At 38.4% G+C, this 20,133-nt stretch overlaps 3 protein-coding genes across 4 annotated transcripts; 2 read left to right on the top strand and 1 right to left on the bottom strand.

Moving 5' to 3' along the window:
- Positions 1-716: 716 nt before the first annotated feature.
- Positions 717-6,460, top strand: LOC111800908 (uncharacterized). 2 transcript variants are annotated; one of them, XM_087126017.1, is made up of 11 exons: positions 717-1,169; positions 1,239-1,368; positions 1,469-1,602; positions 1,874-2,076; positions 2,321-2,614; positions 3,554-3,612; positions 3,705-3,741; positions 3,995-4,066; positions 4,160-4,310; positions 4,401-4,576; positions 4,623-5,807. In XM_087126017.1, exons 2-11 carry the CDS (start codon positions 1,239-1,241, stop codon positions 4,732-4,734), a joined length of 1,368 nt encoding a protein of 455 aa, XP_086982143.1. In that variant the 5' UTR covers positions 717-1,169; the 3' UTR covers positions 4,735-5,807. The 2 variants fall into 2 exon arrangements, with proteins under 2 accessions (XP_086982143.1, XP_023540591.2); XM_023684823.2 differs by lacking the exon at positions 4,623-5,807 and adding an exon at positions 5,815-6,460 and having other exon boundaries at positions 725-1,169; positions 4,401-4,532.
- Positions 6,461-9,934: 3,474 nt separating this feature from the next.
- Positions 9,935-11,119, top strand: LOC111800911 (protein CURLY FLAG LEAF 1). Its single transcript, XM_023684828.2, has 2 exons — positions 9,935-10,176; positions 10,532-11,119. Exons 1-2 carry the CDS (start codon positions 9,955-9,957, stop codon positions 10,880-10,882), a joined length of 573 nt encoding a protein of 190 aa, XP_023540596.2. The 5' UTR covers positions 9,935-9,954; the 3' UTR covers positions 10,883-11,119.
- A 1,266-nt stretch (positions 11,120-12,385) lies between these two features.
- Positions 12,386-18,663, bottom strand: LOC111800909 (hydroxyacylglutathione hydrolase 2, mitochondrial). Its single transcript, XM_023684824.2, has 8 exons — positions 18,509-18,663; positions 17,833-18,012; positions 17,121-17,324; positions 16,306-16,429; positions 15,385-15,485; positions 14,852-14,926; positions 14,657-14,755; positions 12,386-12,666 (listed from the first exon to the last, which is right to left on the bottom strand). Exons 1-8 carry the CDS (start codon positions 18,563-18,565, stop codon positions 12,520-12,522), a joined length of 987 nt encoding a protein of 328 aa, XP_023540592.2. The 5' UTR covers positions 18,566-18,663; the 3' UTR covers positions 12,386-12,519.
- Between the last annotated feature and the right edge of the window lie 1,470 nt (positions 18,664-20,133).

Raw genomic sequence — 20,133 nt, 5'->3', positions numbered from 1 at the left:
GGGATCCTATCAACTTGTTCTGACCTAGGATAATAAGCTCATGAGCTTAGTCTTCACGTCGAGAACTAAAACAAGACGAGAACTGAAAGAAGACTTCCATCTTTTTTTCTCACGTTTTAAAATGGCCAAGGGTACCCTTTAAAAATGATGAAAAAAACTAATTTCTAATGGGTACTAGGGGTCATTTTTGTAATTTTGATAATGGCTACAAATTTCTTTTGTTGTTTCTTCTCCACTCTCTTTATAACATTATTAAGCAACCTCTGACCTAAAATATTTCAAGCTTTTCACACACATGAAGAATCTTCAAGGAAACCATATTCCCACTCCATGCCTTGAGATCGACTAGGTTCTAACCATCTTCATACTCATAATTACGGAAGTAAAAACGGTATTTAGTTTAGATCCTTCTTCTTCTTAGCTCAACAATTACAGAGTAAAAAATCGATTCATCAACTTTTAGAATGATAATTGATATGTGTTCAGATTAAGCATCGTTTTACTCATTGATTTGTTTTTACTTAAACCATCGATTTTTTTTAACCCACGAAAATGTTCGAATAAACATTAAACTACAAACTTGAGCTAAACTGTTCAAAACTATATCGAAATTCAACTAACAAGGTTGCCTTTTTCTCCACGTTTCTCGCTTTAACTTCCTCACCTTGAAAATTCAACCCAACCCTTCAAAATTCGTAATGAACCCAAAAAAAATTCCTAAAGAGATGCTTCATTTTGGTCACAAATTCTAATCGCATTTGAAAAACGCTGCGGGATTGCCAGGAACCACGTACCTTCACAATGAAATGATATTTTTCATTTTATTTTGTTTTTTATTTCTCCATAAGTGTCTCTATTAATGTAATAACGTATTCATCCTCTTGTCTTTCTCAGACCAACCTGCAACTTTCCATGTGGTTTGGTCTTTTTTCCTCCTAAAAAGTGGGAGATGTTGAGATTATTATTGAATTCTCTAAGATTTCCGTGAAGAATTTTTTGAAAAAATTCAATTTCTAATGTATTGGGTTTTGGATTTTAAATTATTTTTTGTTCCTTTCTTGTAAATTTGGTCATTCTGCTTCTTAAAACCAACTTCACCAAGCAAATCTTTTTTCACTTTCTTCCCCATTTTCTCTGCTTCCAAACTAAACTACTAATTCCTTTAACAGGTAGGCTGTTTTTTTTTATTAAAAAAACATACAATTTTTATGATTAAAATGTTTTTTTTCCCTCTCCAGATGATGGGATCAAGAAATGGAGTTAAAGGGTTCATAATTCCTCTGATTTGGATGTTCATCAGTTCATCCTGGATTTTCCCGGAAACTGTGGGACAGAAAATTTCATCCTCCAGCTCTCTAATACAATATGGTAAAAATGGAGTCTTTTTCAAAAACAAATGATCATCAAAGGAAGAACATGTTGGGTTTGAAACGATTTTGAGTATCATTTTGGTGGGGGTTTCTTGCAGGGAGAGATTCTGTGCAGAGAAATGATGGGTTGGAAGCACTTGAGGAAGAAGATAATACTGTTAGAGTTGATCCTTTGAACCATTTCAAGATGTATAGAGGTGGATATAACATCACCAACAAACACTATTGGAGTGTAAGTTCTCTTTCTCGAGTTGGGTTTGATTAAATTATGAAACTTTTTCGACTAACTTACTCGTTTGAGTCGTAAACTTATCAAAATCGAAGAACTTTATCGCGATAGCTCAATTCAAACAACTTAAATCAATCGTAAAGATCTCTAGTATAGATACTTATGAAAAGAGACGACTTTTCATTCTTAATAAGTTCAAGTTGGTTTGGTTCAATCAAACTACGCTATAATGTTTTTACGGTGTTGACGTTTTCGTGTTCTTTGTACTTTTCAGTCAACAATATTCACAGGAGCTGCAGGGTATGGGATTGGAGTGGCCTGGCTTGTGTGTGGAATAGCATATGGAGGATTTTTTGCAGCAACTTTGTGTTGTGGCAAGAGAAGGAGCAAGGGAAAGTTGAAGAAAATGTCACATTGTGGGGACAAATTTTACCTATGGACCATTCTTTTGGCTACTTTCTTCACAATTTTGGCTCTGTAAGTGTTTCGAGCACTCGAGTAGGTTGATCGTTAGAATCATGTGCTAGTTTTACTAGACAAACATTAGTTGATTTGACACGATATGATAGATAACTGGTCGAATGAAATAGACAGAACACTGTTTAATCCCGACATACGACATGACTCATTCGCTTATCGATATCAAGAGTTAGTTAGAAGTATACGGAATCATAAACGAACGATCTAAAAAGTGTATTGAGTGTATGATGTGTGTGGGCAGGGTGGGATGTGGATTGGTGATTGTAGGCAGCAGTAGATTTGATAGAGAGGCAAAGGATGTGGTGAAGATCATAATAGAGACAGCCAATGGGGCATCAAACACTATACAAAACACAACTTCAGCTATGAAAGACATGATTCATAACTTAGAAGCTTCTAAAGGAATTGGAACTCATGAGGAGGCAGCTGCTACAACTTTGACTTCTACCTCTCACAAACTTGATGCTCAAGCTGCAAATATTCAGTGCCAAGCCAACAAGAACAGGCGCTTGATCCACAAGGGCCTCAACATAATGTAACTCTCTTCTCCGACCTCGTCTTTTGACTTTTCGTTTCATATCTAATACATTTTTGGTTTAAGAAAGCCTCAACCGGTCTCTCGAAAGTTGTTTCAAGAGAGTCCTTTACGATCCTGTCATGCATAGTCATCTCTTCCTCGACGTTCTTTTAGAATGGGTGTAGCTATGTTGTGCCTCTGAAGGGAAGAGACTCGCGATGTAGCTACTGAAAACTGTGTAACAGCCTAAGACTAGTAGATATTGTCTGCTTTGGCCCGTTATGTATCGACTTCAGCCTCACGGTTTTAAAATGAGTCTACTAGGGAGAGGTTTCCACACCCTAAGTAGGAATGTTTCGTTCCCCTTTCCAATTGATGTAGGACCTCGCAATCCACTTTCCTTATTGGCCTAACGTTCTCACTAGCACACTGTCTGGTGTCTGACTCTGATACCATTTGTAACAATCAAAACCCACCGCTAGTAGATATTGTTCGCTTTGGTCCGTTACGTATCACCGTCAACCTCACAATCTTAAAATGCGTCTACTGTGGAGAAGGTCTAGCCCGACTCCGATCGTGCCTCACACCGTCCGGTGACTAGCTCTAATACCATTTGTAAGAGCCGGTGACTGGCTCTGGTCGGAGTAGGGCTAGACCCTCTCCATAGTAGACGCGTTTTAAAATCGTGAGGCTGACGACGATACGTAACGGGCCAAAGTGGACAATATCTACTAACGGTAGGCTTGGATTGTTACAAACTTCTTCAGGTGGATGTTGTCAAGATCATCTCCAATCTGGGCCTCGCCTCTTAGATCCCTAAACTTGACTTTCTAAAATCCCGTTTGATAAACATTTGGTTTTTGAAAGTTCTTCCTTTACATCAGACGAAACATTTGAGCTTTTACCACTATCTCATAATTTGATAAATATATTGAATGGATGTGTGTATGGGTGCAGGTACATAGTGACTATGGTTACAATTTCCTTGAACCTGGGAGCTGTAATTGGTCTGTCTGGTGAGTTTGTGTGGCTTCTTAAAAACATCAAAAAGACAACTAAATCTGTTCAATAAGTGTTGATCAAAACCTCACTTTTCTGATATTTGCAGTATTTGGGATCCTCAGATTACATAGACTATTTCACAGGTAAGCATCGATATCCACTCCGTCACGAGAAATTTCTCGAGAATGAGAAAGAAACTGTAAAAGTATTTCAAATTTGTACTCCATGATTAAAAGAAGCTATGCACATTTCAAATCCACGTTTGATAGTACTAAGAGGCATCTATGCTATCCATGTTTCTGTCCCGGGATTCCGGGTGCATTCGTGCATCGACTTCTAACAAAATCCAACCAAACACAACATATAACACGACATCCTTAAACATTTTTCTTGCAGCTTCATTCTACTGTGCTGGTTTCTAACAGTCGTGTGTTGGATGTTCTTTGGCTTGTATCTTTTCTTGAACAAGTAACTCTATCTCTCTGCTATGTTTTAAAGAACAAGATTTAGTTTGTTCATAAAAACAAAGAAGTTATATTGTTTTTGGTTGTTTGGTTTCAGTTTCTCAATAGACAGTTGCAGAGCTCTTGAAATGTTTCAAGAAAATCCCAACAACAATAGCCTCAGTTCTATTCTCCCATGTGAGCAGCTGCTGACAGCCAAATCAGCTCTAACTGATGTTAGCTCAGAGATTTATGATCTTGTTAATCAGGTAATGTTTTTTTTGTTTTCTTTTTATGTTATTTTTCTATTGGCAGCTCAAATTACCCTTTGAACCTTTGAATTTCTTTTGTTTTTGCAGGTCAACACACATATTTTAGTATCATATCCAGACATTGGTTTGGTCTGCAATCCTTTCTCAGAACCTCCATATTATGAATATCAACCCAAAAACTGTGCAGCGAACACCATTCGTATCCGAGATATCCCCAAGGTAAATATGTTTGGATGTACGTACTATGTTATTGTTAACTTTAGGTTTCAATATGTTTGGATGTACGTACTATGTTATTGTTAACTTTAGGTTTCAATCTGTAACAGCTCAAGCCCACTTGAGTTTTCCCTTTTGGGCTTTCCAAAACGCGTTTGTTAGAGAGAGGTTTCTACACGAATGCTTCGTTCTCCTCTCCAACTAACGTGGGATCTCACAATCCACCCCCTTAGGGGCCAGTGTCCTCACTAGCACATTGTGTGGTGTCTGGCTTTGATACCATTTGTAACAGCCAAAACCCACTGCTAGTAGATATTGTCCTCTTTGGCCTTTCCCTTCTAGGCTTCTCCTCAAGGTTTTAAAAGCGCGTCTGCTAGGGAGAGGTTTTCACACCCTTATAAGGAGTGTTTTGTTCTCCTTTCCAACCGATGTGAGATCTCACAATCCACCCCCTCTAGGGGCCAGCATTCTCGCCGGTACATCTCCCGGTGTCTAGCTCTTATACCATTTGTAATAGCCCGAGCCCACCGTGAGAAAAAATTATCTTCTTTGGCTTTCCCTTTCAGGCTTCCCCTCTAGGTTTTTAAAATACGTATGTTAGGGAGAGGTTTCTACACCCTTATAAGGAATGCTTAGTTCTCCTCTCCAACCGGTGTGGGATCTCACAATCCATCTCCTTGGAGGCCTCTCACACCGGTGTGGGATCTCACAATCTATCCCCTTGGGGGCCTAGCGTCCTCGCTGGCACACCGCTTGGTGTCTAGTTTTGATACACCATTGTAACAGTCCAAACCCACTACTAGCAGATATTGTCCTCTTTGGAATTTCCCTTACGGGCTTCCTCTCAAGGTTTTAAAAACGTGTCTGCTAGGGAAAAGTTTCCACACCCTTATAAGGAGTGTTTTGTTCTCCTTTTCAACTGATGTGGGATCTCACAATCCACCCCCTTTGGGAGCCCAGTGTCCTCGCTGGTACATCTCCCGGTGTCTGGTTCTGATACTATTTGTAATAGTCCAGTCCCACCGCGAGCAGAAATTGTTCTCTTTGGGCTTTCCCTTTCAGGCTTCCCCTCAAGGTTTTTAAAACGCGTCTAATAGGGAGAGGTTTTCATACCCTTATAAGGAATGCTTCGTTCTCCTCTCCAACCAATGTGGGATCTCACAAAATCTATATGGTTTCACTTTAAGTTTCTACCTAAAAAAGCGTCGAACAAAGCGATATTTGTTGACATTTCCATCGATACCGATACCAGTACCGATCTCTATGGACATTGTTATTCTTTCAGGTGCTAAAGCTACTCACATGTTCTGATGAAAGCAATGGAGGGTGTGAGAATAGGCAGTTCATGTCGAACTCAGAGTACAAAACGGTGGAGGCTTACACAAACTCAGTACAAGATTTCTTCAATGTGTATCCAGGCATGGAAAGCCTTGTGAACTGCCAAACAGTGAAGGATGCGTTTTCAAAGATCTTAGAACACCATTGCAGGCCTTTGGAGAGCTATGCCAACATGGTTTGGGCAGGCCTTGTGTTTGTCTCAGTTGTTATGCTGTGTTTGGTTTTGATTTGGACAATTTCAGCAAATGTTGAGCATAAACTTCACCCTTCAGCAGATGCCTCAGTGCTGCCCAATTCTTCAACTACTCCAAAGATGATGGAGATGTCTACCCTTTGAGATCTTAGCTCGTGTTCTAAATTAGGATAGAATCAATCGGTGATCCGAAGAATCTCGCGTAAGCGAGTTCTCGGTATGTCTAGGTTAGACCCGACACGTATTTTTCTTTACACGTAGGCTAAATTATACAAAATATTGCTTATGTATATAAATCATTTCAGTTTTGTCTATGATTTGAAACTTGTTAAGTTATAACCAAAATTGAGACGCAGTCATTGATGTTCATATTAAGTTTATATAAACTAATATGATCCGTCCTGATTAGGGGCATGATTCTTTGTAACAATCCAAGCCCATTGCTTGCCGTTATTGTCTGCTTTGGCTCGTTATGTATAACCTCAACCTCATGGTTTTAAAACACGTCTATTACGGAGAGATTTTGTAATAGCTCAAGCCCACCGCTAGCAGATATTGTCCTCTTTGGGCTTTTCCTTTCGGGTTTCCCCTCAATGATTTTAAAATGCGTCTACTAGAGAGAAGTTTCTACACCCTTATAAAGAATGCTTCGTTCTTCTCCCCAACTGACGTGGGATCTCACAATCCACCCCTTTTAGGGTCCAGCGTCCTCGATAGCACTTGTTCCCTTCTCCAATGGATGTGGGACACCCCCAATCCACTCCCCTTCGGGGCTTAGAGTCCTTGCTGGCACACCGCCTTGTGTCCACCCCCCTTCGGGGCTCAACTTCCTCACTGGCACATCACCCGGTGTCTGACTCTAATACCATTTGTAACAACTCAAGTCTACCATTAGCAGATATTGTCCTCTTTGGATTTTCCCTTTCGGGCTTCCCCTCAAGGTTTTTAAAACTCGTCTGCTAGGGGGAGGTGTCCACACCCTTATAAAGAATGTTTCATTCTTCTCCCCAACCGACGTGGGATCTCCCAATCCACCCCCTTTAGGGCCCAGCGTCCTCGCTGGCACTCGTTCCCTTCTCCAATCGATGTGGGACCCCCCAATCCACTCCCCTTGGGGGCTCAGCATCCTTCCTGGCACACTGCCTTATGTCCACCCCCCTTCGGGGTTCAGCCTCCTCACTGGCACATCGCCCGATATCTAGCTCTAAAACCATTTGTAACAGCCCAAATCCACTGCTAACAGATATTGTCCTCTTTGGGCTTTCCCTCTCGGGCTTCGCCTCAAGGTTTTTAAAACTTGTCTGCTAGGGAGGTTTCCACACCCTTGTAAATAATGTTTCGTTCTCCTGCCCAACCGTCGTGGAATCTGACAAGTTTTTACACCCTTATAAGTAGTGCTTCGTTTCCCTCTCCAACCGATGTGAGGTTTTTACACCCTTATAAGTAGTGCTTCGTTTCCCTCTCCAACCGATGTGGGATCTCACAATCTACCCCTGTTGAGGGTCCAGCGTCCTCGCTGGCACACCGCTCGCTGCCTAGCTCTGATACCATTTGTAATAGCTCAAGTCCACTACTAGCAAATATTGTTTGTTTTGGCCCGTTACGTATGACCGTCAGCCTCATGGTTTTAAAACGCATATGTAAGGGAGAGGTTTCCACACCCTTATAAGGAATGCTTCGTTTCCCTCTGCAGCCAATGTGGGATACCACAATCCACCCCGATGAGTAGTTACATTCTTCTATCAACCTCGAACACAAACACACAATGTAGAAACAAATAAGAAGAAACTGATATATCCAAGAGATGAATGGGTTGTTTCAGTTAGTGAAGCTTTTCCTTTGACCAAATTTGTCACTGCTACCTCTTCACTCATTGCTATATGTTGTTTTTTTAAACAGAAGAATAGTGAAAAGAACAGTTAGGAAGTGAAGAAACAGACAAAAGAACAAGAAGAAAACAGGAAGGGAGAAATGATGATGGGTTAAAAAGGTGAAATTGAAATGGGATAAGAAAGCAAGAATAAAGAAGGTTTTAAGTTTGGGACAGAGAAACGGTAAGAAATAGAGGGGAAAAGCGATGGTAAATTTATTGTAGTAATCACGAGAAAGCAACATGAACATGAATATGAGTGGCAGAGTTGGGTCTTTCTCTTCTTTTTTCTTCTGCTTTTGGAATCTTTTCTCTGAAACTATTCTCTGTGACTCCGACATTATCTCTCCCTCCCTCTCTCTCCCTAATATTCCTTCTGCCATCAACATCCTCCCAAAACTCATTCTCTCTCTCACTCTCTCTCTTTCTCTAAGAATCTGACTTTTTATGCTCTCGAATCTTTCTCTGAAACCATTCTCTACCCTTCAGACACTCCATGTCTCTCTCCTTCAAGTGGGGGAAATTGATCCTATTCTATAAGATTATGTTTGAGAGTGATGTTTGAAAGTGTTTCTGACTCAATAATGTCATTGTGATTGGAAGAATCAAAGAGTTTATTATCAAACTTCTAATAAAGATTATGTTTTGGAGTGATTTTCATCTTGTTTATGAGTATTTCTCCCCCTCAAAATTATTATTTTGGTTACGTAACTTGTTTACAAAAGTATTCTAGGAGTTCTATGCCAGAAAATTCGGGTAAAATGTTTTTACCCGTCTACTACAGAGAGGTTTTCACACCCTTATGACGAACATTTCTTTCTCCTCTCCGACCGATGTGGGGTGGACCCTTATGAGGAACGTTTCTTTCTCCTCTCCGACCGATGTGGGATCTCACAATCCACCCCACTTGGGAGTCCAAGTTTGATACCATTTGTTATAGCTCAAACCCAACACTAGCAGATATTGTCCTTTTTGTGCTTTTCCTTTCGGGATTCCCCTTAACGTTTTTAAAACACGTCTATTAGGGACAGGTTTCCACACCCTTGTAAGGAATGTTTCTTTCTACTCTCCAACCGATGTGGGATCTCACAATCCACCCCCCACTTGGGAGTCTAATGTCCTCGCTGACACACCGTTCGATGTATGGCTCTAATACCATTTGTAAGAGCCCAAGCACACTGCTAACATATATTATTCGCTTTAGCTATTACATATCACTATCAGCTTCACAGTTTTAAACGCGTATGCTAGGGAGAGGTTTCCACACTCTTACAAATGGGTACTCATATCAACAACAAATGTAGACATCTCCTTTTCCTTCGTAAGTTGTTCGAGAATGCCCACTTAACCTTCTCTAAGATGTTCATAGCTCATTCAAGATTAAAATTTAACTTCATCCAATCATCTCACTCTCCTAAATCGTTTAGAAAATCACAGGCTCTCGTTGTAGGACGAACATTTTATTCGTGTCATCTCCAACTCGACCCTAACTCTCCCAAGTGATCATCTCATTGCATCCCTACTTATTAACATTATTGCATTCGAATGATTGAGTAATTTCATTATTTTTTCTCGTTATTTAAAATAGAAAGTTTTGAAATATTTTAATTAATTTAATTAAAAATATTTAATCGAAAATCATGTTCAATAGGATAAGAAAAGAAGAGAGAACAATGTTGGAGAAAGCTGCGGCATTCTTTTTGGTAAATGCGTTAATTTTTTCGAATCACCTTTCCCGAAAAAAAGAACAAAATCCACGCGGGCTGTCCGCGCGTGGACGTGCAATTCCCATGATCACATAATGCGTCCACGGATGATGGTCGACAAGACGTCCTGGACCCCAACTGAGTTGTTCCGGTAAGATTCCCACGCGCGTAAGCGTCCTCTTCACGCCCACACATTAATTAATTAATTATTTATTAAAAAGAAAAAAAAAAGGTTGTTAATTTCCATGTCCCATTTTCTTTCTTTCCTTCTGGTTCCTTCATTTGTTGTTCATGTTCTTAAGCTTTGGTGGGTTAGTAATGAGTACACCTCCAAATATGGCAACAATCACAGCCGCCTTAGAACGCTCTCTTCAAAACTGTTCCTTAAGCCGCCACCGCCGCCGCCATCATGATCATCATCACCAACAAGAACAAGCCCCAAATTCCTCTTCTTCTGATCTTCTTCAACCTCCCACCACTTTGGACCTCAACTCCCATATCTCTCTCCCTTACCACTGGGAGCAGTGTCTCGACTTAAAGGTTATCTTTTTTGGGTTCAGTTGATTATTATTGGGAGGGAGTCTCAGATGAGCTAATTTATGAATGATCATGAGTTTCTCCTTTTGGAAAGCCAAAGCTCTTCTAAGAGGGAGTAGTTAATTTAGGGAATGATCATGAGTTTATAAGTAAGGAATACATATTCATTGATATGAGGCGTTATTCCTACAAAAACTTATTAGGGTTTCGTGTTTGGGTATAGAATTCATGGAAAGGAAGGAACTTTAAGGGGTTTTTTTGAAATTTTGTTTAATGGGTTTTGTTTAAATGTGAAGGGTTGCTTATAATTTGAAGAGAATATGGAGAATGTGAGGTTTTTTGTATGTTTTTTTGGCAGACGGGGGAGATTTACTACATAAACTGGAGGAATGGAATGAAGGCGAAGGAAGATCCAAGGTCTATCACAGAAGATCATTATAGTGAAGATTACTATTACTCGGATGACGATGACGATGATGATAGCGACGAGTCGTCGACAGAGTCATCGAATAACAACAACGAGAACAACAAGAACTATGCAGCCATGGAAGAACAGGAAGAAGAAGAGGAGGAGGAGGATGTGTTGGTGGTGGCAGGTTGCAAGAGCTGCCTAATGTATTTTATGGTGCCAAAGCTTGTTGAAGATTGTCCAAAATGCAGTAATGGTCAGCTTCTTCATTTTGATCGCTCTGAAAATGAGATTCCATGAATGACACAACTTTCCACTTGCTTTTCTTTCTGGGTTTTCTTTTTTTTTTTTTTTTTATTTGGCTTTGATTCATGGGGGAATGAGGGGAAGAAGAAGAGAGAGAAAACCCCTTTTCATTTTTGCCTTTCAAATTGTTTCCATGTGTATTTGTATTTGTCAGAAAAGGAGGCCAATGGGTTTTGGTTTTGGTTTTAGTTTTGGCTTTTGTTTTATAAATTTCTTCATTTTTTGTTCTTCTTTTTCAACTCTAATCATGTGAATGGGTGTTCAATTGCAAACAAACCTTAGTTTAATGGAAATAGAATTTCAAGAAAAGAATCAAACCCTAAACAAGTAATAATATATTCTAAGAGCACCTCTTATTTTTCAAGTTTTGTATCCATTTAAGGTAGTTTCGTTTGTTCTTCGGTACAAACTTTCATGAGGTTTTTTAGTTCAAACCTGCTAAGGTTAAGAATGGAATTCTTAATCATTTGGTTGAGGTTATAATAGTTTAACGAGATGAGTTATAGAGATAGGGTACAAACTTTCATCAGGTAATTTAGTTCAACCATGTCAAAGTCGAAAATGAAGTTTTTAATCATTTGGTTGAGATTATAATATTTTAACGAGACAATTTATAGCTACATGCATGCAACCTACATTCATTTTGGATTCCAAACTTTTGAGTTTATTTCCTTCTAACAAATAGATAATACCAACTCTGAGTATGCATGAATGTAGATATGTATCCAAGATAGGCTAGTTGAGGCAAGCATTTATGAGTATACTATATAGGACAAGATAATAGTAATGACCAAAACTCTTTATCTTTTCAATTTTTTTTAATACTTTCTTTTCTTCTTATAAAAAAAGTCTAAAGAAATATATATATATATATAACCAAGTAATGTTACATGGCTACTAATTTGTTGTTATTTCATAACATGAGTTGGTCTAATTATATAGATTGAGCAAATGAATATATGGAGACTGAACATTGTTTGCCATTTTCATTTGTAGGGAGGAGACAGACAAATAATTCATTAAAGTTACTATCCAATTGTGCTGAAAAAAGTCATGGCAAAACCATCAAACCCAAGGCCCTTGTGTTGCTCTATTGCATCAAGAAACCTCACCTTTCTACTAAATTATTTCGAGCAAAAAAGGAGAGTCCATATCAATATTCTCTCAAAGATGCATGGGACACCAATCCACACCCACAACCAATAAGAGATGGGAGAAGAAACATCCTCTTCCTCAACCTGACTCTCTTTACATTCTCCGATGTTTCTCCTCTTAACCAACTTAAACTCCAACTTAAACTCCAACATAACTCATGGTATATTCAATTGAATTCTAGGCACAACTACTATGGCTTCACCACTGTTTCCAACATCTAAACCTAATATCCAACACACCAAGAAAATCATCTTGTGCTTTTTTCATCGTATAAAAAGAAAGGGAAAGAAAATCGACTCTTCGTGTCAAGAGGTGTGCAAATTAAACTTAAAAGAACTGAACTGATAATAATGGAACTCTATAGGAAATCATGAATGCAAACATCCCGTTAACTTATTTTACACAGGCAACTGCTAATCTATCATCCTATACATGAAAATGAACTCTTCCAACCCCTTTCTGTTTTATAGAGGGTGCTAAAATTGATCCTTAGCTTTGCGAATGATACCCAAGACCTCTGCATCATCCGCTGTATTTCGAACTTTTAACGACTGCCAAATTTCTGTACTTGAAGTACGGAGGAACGGATTGCACATTTTCTCCATCTTTAATGTTGTTGGAATCTGTGATATTAGAATCATAGAGTTAAAAACACTTAGAGGGCAATGGAAGTACAATACCAAATGGCCTGTTCATGTCATCCCTAGGTTCAAGGTTGAGATGCTCGTGTGTCTCAGCCTACCAAAATCATTGTTTTTATAGTGACAGTCGAATTTACTGAGCTCACAACAGTACATATAAATCTCCCTAGGATCCACAAAAAGAAATCAAATTTTTTACTTAGCAAGCTCATATTCTGCAAGGCATCAACTAGCAGTGCTTCTTGTAAACTCAACTTGGGAGGAAAGTTTCTCCTTTTGTATATTTCATGCTTTCAATAAAGTAGTCTTTTTTATACAGAAGAAAGTTGTTACGAAACAATAAATTAAGCTGCATACTGCTAGCTATGGTGCCACTATTAAAAATATTTAATACTAAATTATAATTTATCATATATATTTGATCTTTTATTATAGGCAAATATCTGGATATTTAGTACTTTTATTACAGAATATTTAGTACTTGATATTTATCTTCCATTACATATAGGTATCTTTCCATATCCTTAGTAATTTATTTGATTATAAATAGAGAACTTTGACATCATTTAGATGTGGATGTTTTAACAAATATTCTCATGGAATCAGAGCCATTTTTCGATTTAACAACCCTGGTCCTTTCTATTCAATGGCTTCTGAATCCTCTATTGTTCTTCTCCACCACCACTGCTGGCTTTGACGCCGCAGGAGCAGTCTCCATGGCCGCCGCAGGCGGAGCCGATTGATTACTCTTAGGCTCCACCCTTTTGACCTCCAAATCACCCTTCCCCTTACTCTGTACATACAACCTCACCTTTTCCAACACAATCGGTTTTCCCTTAGCCAACATAGCCTCTTTCATTTCTTCCCAATCTTCCCTTCATCCTTCATAGAAACCCTAAACTCAGAATCCTCATCAGCTTTCTCATCGGAAATATACGAAATCTCTACAAGCCCATCGACCTTCTGCAAATATTTACCTTCGGAATTCGGGCGCACATGGGCCTCTTCGCCAACCAAGTCGCTGCCAACCTCGCCAAAATCAGCTCCTTTGCCCACTATGGCAACTCTTCTGGCTTCAACACCATCTTCGTCCTTCGCTCTAGGGGACGTGACTCCCTCTCTGTCCATTGGAACTTCACCACCTACAATGGCGCCGACTACTTCTCCACCGGCTTTGCCTACTGCTCCGTCGTCAGCCTCCACTCCTGACCATTGTCTCTTCATCAGTAAGTTAAAATATGCTCGAGATATTCCTATTTGTGCTCATTTGCTCGATAGCAAATCGGTCAACAGGGCGCAGACCCCACTCCATCTCCGCCCCTCTTTCTTCGTCTAAAATATACCTAGAGTCCGCATTCTCAGTTTCTGCCCTCTTCTTCCCCTCTTCTTCCCCTCTTCTTCCTCTCTTCTTCATAGTCACCATCGAACCCTCTCTCTCTATTCTCCTTCTTCCTCTGGGTTTCCCCTTCTACTTCGTGGGTTAGACATATTCTTGCCAAAGCCAAGGCAGAATCGACGCTGAGCGACGATCCTCTGCAGTTTTGGATGGCCAAGAAAGTATTTCTCTACATCTCCTCCGAACCAGGTTGTGAAAATTTTCATGAAAAGTGTTTATCGACCTCTCTTTGAATTTTTCAGATCCAAACTTTACGTTCATTCAAATCCGACGTCAGCTTGCGGGAGATGTTAAGGATATTTAGTACTAAATTATAGTTGATCATATATATCATAGTTGATCTTTTATTATAGGCAAATATCTAGATATTTGCCTTCCACTACACATAGGTATTTTTTCATTTATTGTTCTTTCCATTTATTACTCTTCCTATATACTTGTAATTTATTTGTTTATAAATAGCTTTCACACTATTTAGGTCGGTGGTTTTAACAAATATTCTCAGCCACTATATACACAAACCATGCTGAATTAAACTCCAAATAATCACCCATAAAATAATGGCCAAGGAGTTACCGTTGGCAAGCCCTTGCTCCGTAGATTGGCAACCTGGGTTGCAAAAGATTTGAGAGCCTCGTTCTTAGGTTCAATGGACAAAGCAAATTTAGAGTTACTCTGCCAAATGGTAATCGTATAATTAGGCATATGGCATTCGACCTTCAGAAAATGTAGTGTCATAATAAAATAAAATAAAAGCAATAAGTTACTGACCAAAGTATACTCATGACCGCAAAATATGTTTGTATCATCTGGCAAAGAAGTGATCTTTTTGAGGGAAGATAGCATCTGTATCATGCATACTAAACAATTAGAATTCTGCAAATAAAATAATAACCTCATAGCAATTATTACTTAGCATTAGAATCTGATAACTAGAAGCAATCAAGTCTCTGAGCTTAATTCACATTCAGTAGATTAGCATTCAGCATCAAGTTCACTTTTCACAACAATAGTGTTTCCATTACATCGATACTTAATGAGTGACCTAAGCATACTGAACTTGAGTGCCATTTTGTTCATGAGAGAACACAGAACAGGGTGCATGGAATGAGAATAAAAGGAACAGCAGAGAAACTCCCACAAAATGGCATTCAACTTGATTGGATAACAAAAAGGGTAAAAAGTGTATGAAATCAAGCACAGAGAGGCAAAAACCATAAGCAGGTCTAGCAAGAAGAAATGTTTGGACATGGTACTACATTTAGGTAACATCCAATTAAATGAAAAATGCAAGGCAAACAAACCTGTTCAGGAGTTCCTTCAAAAAGCTTGCCACAAGATAAGCTGAATAATGTATCACCAGTAAAAATTGCTGCTGATCCAGGAAAATAGAAACTAATATGACCTGAATTCAGTTAAAATTAAAAACAAAAAATCAGGCCAAAGAGTATATAATGGTGAGCCAGAATGCCATAGGCACAAACAAATCCACAAGAACTAAGAAACAGAACAATGATGAATTTATCTAAGATACTATACAAGATACAAGCCAGATGAAACCAAGGTAGCATAATTTTCAAAAAGTCTGGTCTCAAATTTCTCTGACTCCTACTTGAGACGTTTAGTGGGCACAACAAACCCACACTGTGTTTTTGAATTTTTCCCAGACACATATTTGAGTTACCTGTACAACAAATCACACATCATCAATTTTGCTTTTCTTTTTCCTCGATGAGATGCAAGTTGAAGAATGGAAACCAAGCAAAAGCCTACAAAAGCAGCATGCCCAAATCCATCTATTTCCCAATAAAGACTCTTCTAGTCACCATCAATGCATCTATACTACATACCAAATATTGCAAGACTTCTTTTTACTAGAATGATCAAAGAAAAGAACGGCTGTGCGAAGAAGTAATACAAAAGATGTATGAAACTAGAACTGCCAAATAGTAAGTTTTTGAAGAAAAATTAGCTCAGAGAAAGCATAATAATTATGAAGAATGATAAAGAAAGTTATAATACAATATGGATAGAGAAGCATGGCTAATCATATGAAAGAATCTATTATCACTCTCTTGAGACAGATGAAAGAAAAACTGTTCTTTTATTCCCTCACTTTTCATGCACATGCAGAGAGAGGAGAGAGTTATCATACAAGAAACAAATCTACTGTACCTATTATCATAAGAGAAACCAATCTAAAAGCAACAAGTAGTAACAAACACCTCGAGTATGACCAGGAGTTTCCATTACGTGCACTTCATGGCCAGCAAACATCCACTTGTCTCCATCTCTTAAGGTTATATCAATTCCAGGAATCCTGTCACAGTCTATTCCAGAGCCAATCACCTACAAACAGCGAAAAGGATATAAAAATTTGAATAAGAAATATCTCAAAGACTATCAAATAACATATGTCAGCATCAAATCCTTAATGCTTTAAATCCTGACCTTGATTTAAAGGAAAGGTTAGTAAAGTCTTTATTTCAAAACACGTCAAAAAAAACTCAGAATACTCTCATCAGTACTGAAGTATGTAACATTTCTTGCATATCACAAGGTATGGCGTTCTCATGACTAGATACTTGTGTTTCATATTAAAAAAATATCCACCTCACTATGTTTGGACAAAGAATAGAATAGCATATAAGCCTACATTCTTTTGGTATCAATAAATTTAGAATTATTTAATTTCTCACATAATTGCCTCAAAAAGGGCTCATGGCCTCTAGTTTTCTTTTTTTTTTTTCTTTTTTTTTTCTTTTTTTTTTAATAAAAACCCTAACTTTCATTGAGAAAAAAAAAAAAAAAAGAAAGAATACACAACCATACAAAAAATGCAGAAGGGATTCTAATCAAGTAAAATGAGACTAAGGGAATAATCGCAAAAAGACCAGGGACTCATGGCCTTTAGGTTAAATCCATGGAAAACGCCTCAATGACCAACTTTTAGGGTTCGAACATACAATATATACAGGATAGCGCCAACTAGAATATTGGTACAACGCAAAATAATAATAATAATAATAAATAATCATACCTTCGCTCCGTACCTTGCTTTTAATTCTTCATTTCCACCTGTGTGATCATCATGATGGTGAGTATTAAGTATATATGTCAAATTTCTGTTTTTCTTGGTTAAAGCATCTATAACTGGTAGAGCTTCAGAAGGATCAACAACGCCAACTGTGCCCGTGTCAACATCATGTAAGAGGTATGCGTAGTTATCACGAAGACAAGGTACCTACGAAGTGGAGTAGAGGAAAAGAGAGGTATGCAATTAATGTGCATGCTGGAAGTGTCTAAGAAATTATTGTGAGATGTAGAACCTAGATTGATAGTGGACAGCCAGCATCCTAAACAAGGATTAACTAGGGGTGGGAGCGCAGAAAGAGCATTGGCTAATATCTAGTTCAATATAATCTCCAGCCACCTAAATCACATGGACACAGAACAAGAATTATATGTTGTGTAGCTGAGAAGGTTTTAAAGTGACAAATCATGTGTTGCAATCTTTGAAGTAATCAAACTTTGGACATAAACGCAATCAAAAAAATGAAATGGAGATAAGGCCTCTTCCTATCAAATAGAAATTCCCTCGAGCAAAATTTTTTAGAATCAAATCATGAATTGATAAAGGAAAATAATAAACCAGGAAGTATATCATAAAATCACCACCACAAGACCATCGTGTGGAAAGATAACTAATATGATAGATAGCACATAAACAATTTCCAGATCTAATAACTTACCAGTTCAATTTGCAAGGTGGAGGACATATTGACGACACTGCAAAACTGAGCAACTTTAAGTGAACGACTAGCTCCACGCAACGTTTTCAATGGAGTAGATAAGAGTCGCATAACCCCATATAAAAGGTCTTTTCTAAACGAAAGTTGTTTAACGCTCGGCCAGACACATACGCTTCTCACCTGAAACTCCCATTCGTCAATAAACCATGATAACATTACAGACTCACTACCCACAATGACATGATACGAGACGCGAGAAGGAAGGGCATAAATCATGATGTACAGATCTTAGCAACAAAATTAGCAGTAACAATTACAGGAGCACGTACGAAGATAACAGAGCTTCCACGAAAACAATTTCAGTATCACAAAAATTTCAAACAAGAAAAGCAACAAAATCCGTTATAGATTCATCGTCATACAGGCAGAAAGTAGCGATAGAAATACAACAAGCCAACGAACTAAGACTCGCAACAAAACAAACAGTATCCTCCCCTCACAGAATCACAGATTACGCTGCTTAAACTACATTCGACAGTTGCCACAGGTTAAACCCGATCACATACAAAACATTCGAACAAAACAATAAGAAAATTCATACAAAAAACATGTGCCACAGCAATTGCGAAACAAAAATGTGCAGAGAAAAAAGAGAATAAGGAGTACGAAAACGAACCCTAGTGCAAGGCAAGGAGGCCATGGCAGAGGAGGCCTTGGAGATCATCATCTGCATCTTCGTCTTCACCAAGAAGAGAAGATCGAGATCGGTGAGCGAAGAGAGAGAGAGAGAGAGAGAGAGAGAGAGAGAGCGCGCGGTGAAGAAGAGCAGTTGGCGCTCAGATCATAAATATGTGAAGCCAATCCATCCAACTCTCAGCTCCACTACTACGACTCTTATGTCGAATAAAACGCGTTTTTGTTTTTATTTCCGCCATAGCCTTCCTTTTATTAAAATTAAAAATTATTAAATTTTAATTGATAAAAATAAATACGTTTTAATTTTTTTAAAAAATTAGTTTTACAATTTTATAATTTTATACTTAACTGGTTCAAACACTAACCATCAATCAAGCGGTTAGATGTTTAAACGGTACTCTTCCAATCGGGTGAGACCATGACTTACACACAGTCACATGTTAATATTGTGTCAACCGAGAACTATCGAGTCGATTGATATATTCATGATATCTCCTAAGTATCGAGATGTCATCTGTCTTCATTGCTCACTCAAACGTACTTATTGAAAATCGAACCTTAAGTTAACTTCATATTCGAGACCACTCGAAGGCATGAGCCCTTTAGCAATGCTTATTATGCAATTATACATTGTTTGTGAAATAATAAATACTTTAGTCTATAACATTAAATGTCACACTAGCCCTTTAAAGCTAAATTGATTTGCTTCAGTATGTAGAAGTCCAAGTTGGTGAGAGTAATTATTAGTAATGGTCCACTCTGGTGAATAGGTGAAAGTGCTGATCTTCATTATCAATAAACGTCACACTCTAAATCATAAGGTTACAAGGAAGACTTTGTCATTCCTATTAATGTTAACAAAAAAATTATACATTACGTGAAAAACTGAGTTACGGTCAATATTTTTCAACAATATTGTGTGTAACGTTCAAATTTGATGATGTAATTTCAATCTCAAATTTAAATTATACTCATTTAATCACGTTTCCTCGAGATACAGTACTTAGAGTACTCTCCATTGTATTACTTGGAAAGATAATATGTCATTGCTCTTTGGTCGTGTATCTTTCTCTTTTTTTTTTTTTTTTTTTTTTGTTTTGCCATTAGATCCAAAGAACAAAATGCATTTCGACCCGTCGTAGTTCCCAATCGTTTCGTGGCACCGTGCACAACAAATGTCGAGTATAAAAGGCGGATGGATGGTAGTAGCTTGTGAACAAGCTCTTGTAGAGCATAGTTCTCCTGAGTAACCGCAGGCCTTTTCTTAAAAACAAAAAGAACATAGACATGTCTAGTCTCAGTGCCTTCTGACTTGTATGATTGTTTGGGAGGCATGAGGGTGAGATTACAAAGGGATGTGTCTTTTAGTCAGCAGGCGTGAGTTGGACTGTAGTGGGTGACTGAACGATGAAAGTTGGGCATTGGGTTGGACTTTGGTCATTGCATTGGCTTTGTAGTGGGCGTCTGGTCTAGCCATGGCACCTAGCAGCTGGCCCTTTCTGACGCCTAGGAATGGAATGGCCAAGGCTGATGATCAAGTTTAGTAAACGCCAAAGGCTAAAGTGGAAAGCCTCAAGTCAACTACAACTCTCTATTCCTACGCAA

Source organism: Cucurbita pepo, chromosome 8 (genome assembly GCF_057944985.1).
Source record: "Cucurbita pepo subsp. pepo isolate OVF chromosome 8, ASM5794498v1, whole genome shotgun sequence".
Classification (NCBI taxonomy): Eukaryota; Viridiplantae; Streptophyta; class Magnoliopsida; order Cucurbitales; family Cucurbitaceae; genus Cucurbita; species Cucurbita pepo.
Note: the sequence above shows the minus strand (reverse complement) of the source record. Positions and strands in the feature narration are given on the sequence as shown.

What these genes read in the sequence shown, in the direction of transcription:
- LOC111800911 (XM_023684828.2), top strand. Translation starts at nt 9,955, where the DNA reads ATGAGTACACCTCCAAATATGGCAACAATCACAGCCGCCTTAGAACGC. An exon ending in AGCAGTGTCTCGACTTAAAG is followed by an intron (nt 10,177 to 10,531) that starts GTTATCTTTTTT and finishes TTTTTTTGGCAG; the next exon opens with ACGGGGGAGATTTACTACAT.
- LOC111800909 (XM_023684824.2), bottom strand. Translation starts at nt 18,565, where the DNA reads ATGCAGATGATGATCTCCAAGGCCTCCTCTGCCATGGCCTCCTTGCCT. An exon ending in CCTCCTTGCCTTGCACTAGG is followed by an intron (nt 18,013 to 18,508) that starts GTTCGTTTTCGT and finishes TGGGAGTTTCAG; the next exon opens with GTGAGAAGCGTATGTGTCTG. An exon ending in GGAGCAAGGGCTTGCCAACG is followed by an intron (nt 12,667 to 14,656) that starts GTAACTCCTTGG and finishes CTAATATCACAG; the next exon opens with ATTCCAACAACATTAAAGAT.
- LOC111800908 (XM_023684823.2), top strand. Translation starts at nt 1,239, where the DNA reads ATGATGGGATCAAGAAATGGAGTTAAAGGGTTCATAATTCCTCTGATT. An exon ending in CAGCTCTCTAATACAATATG is followed by an intron (nt 1,369 to 1,468) that starts GTAAAAATGGAG and finishes GGTTTCTTGCAG; the next exon opens with GGAGAGATTCTGTGCAGAGA. An exon ending in TTTATGATCTTGTTAATCAG is followed by an intron (nt 4,311 to 4,400) that starts GTAATGTTTTTT and finishes TTGTTTTTGCAG; the next exon opens with GTCAACACACATATTTTAGT.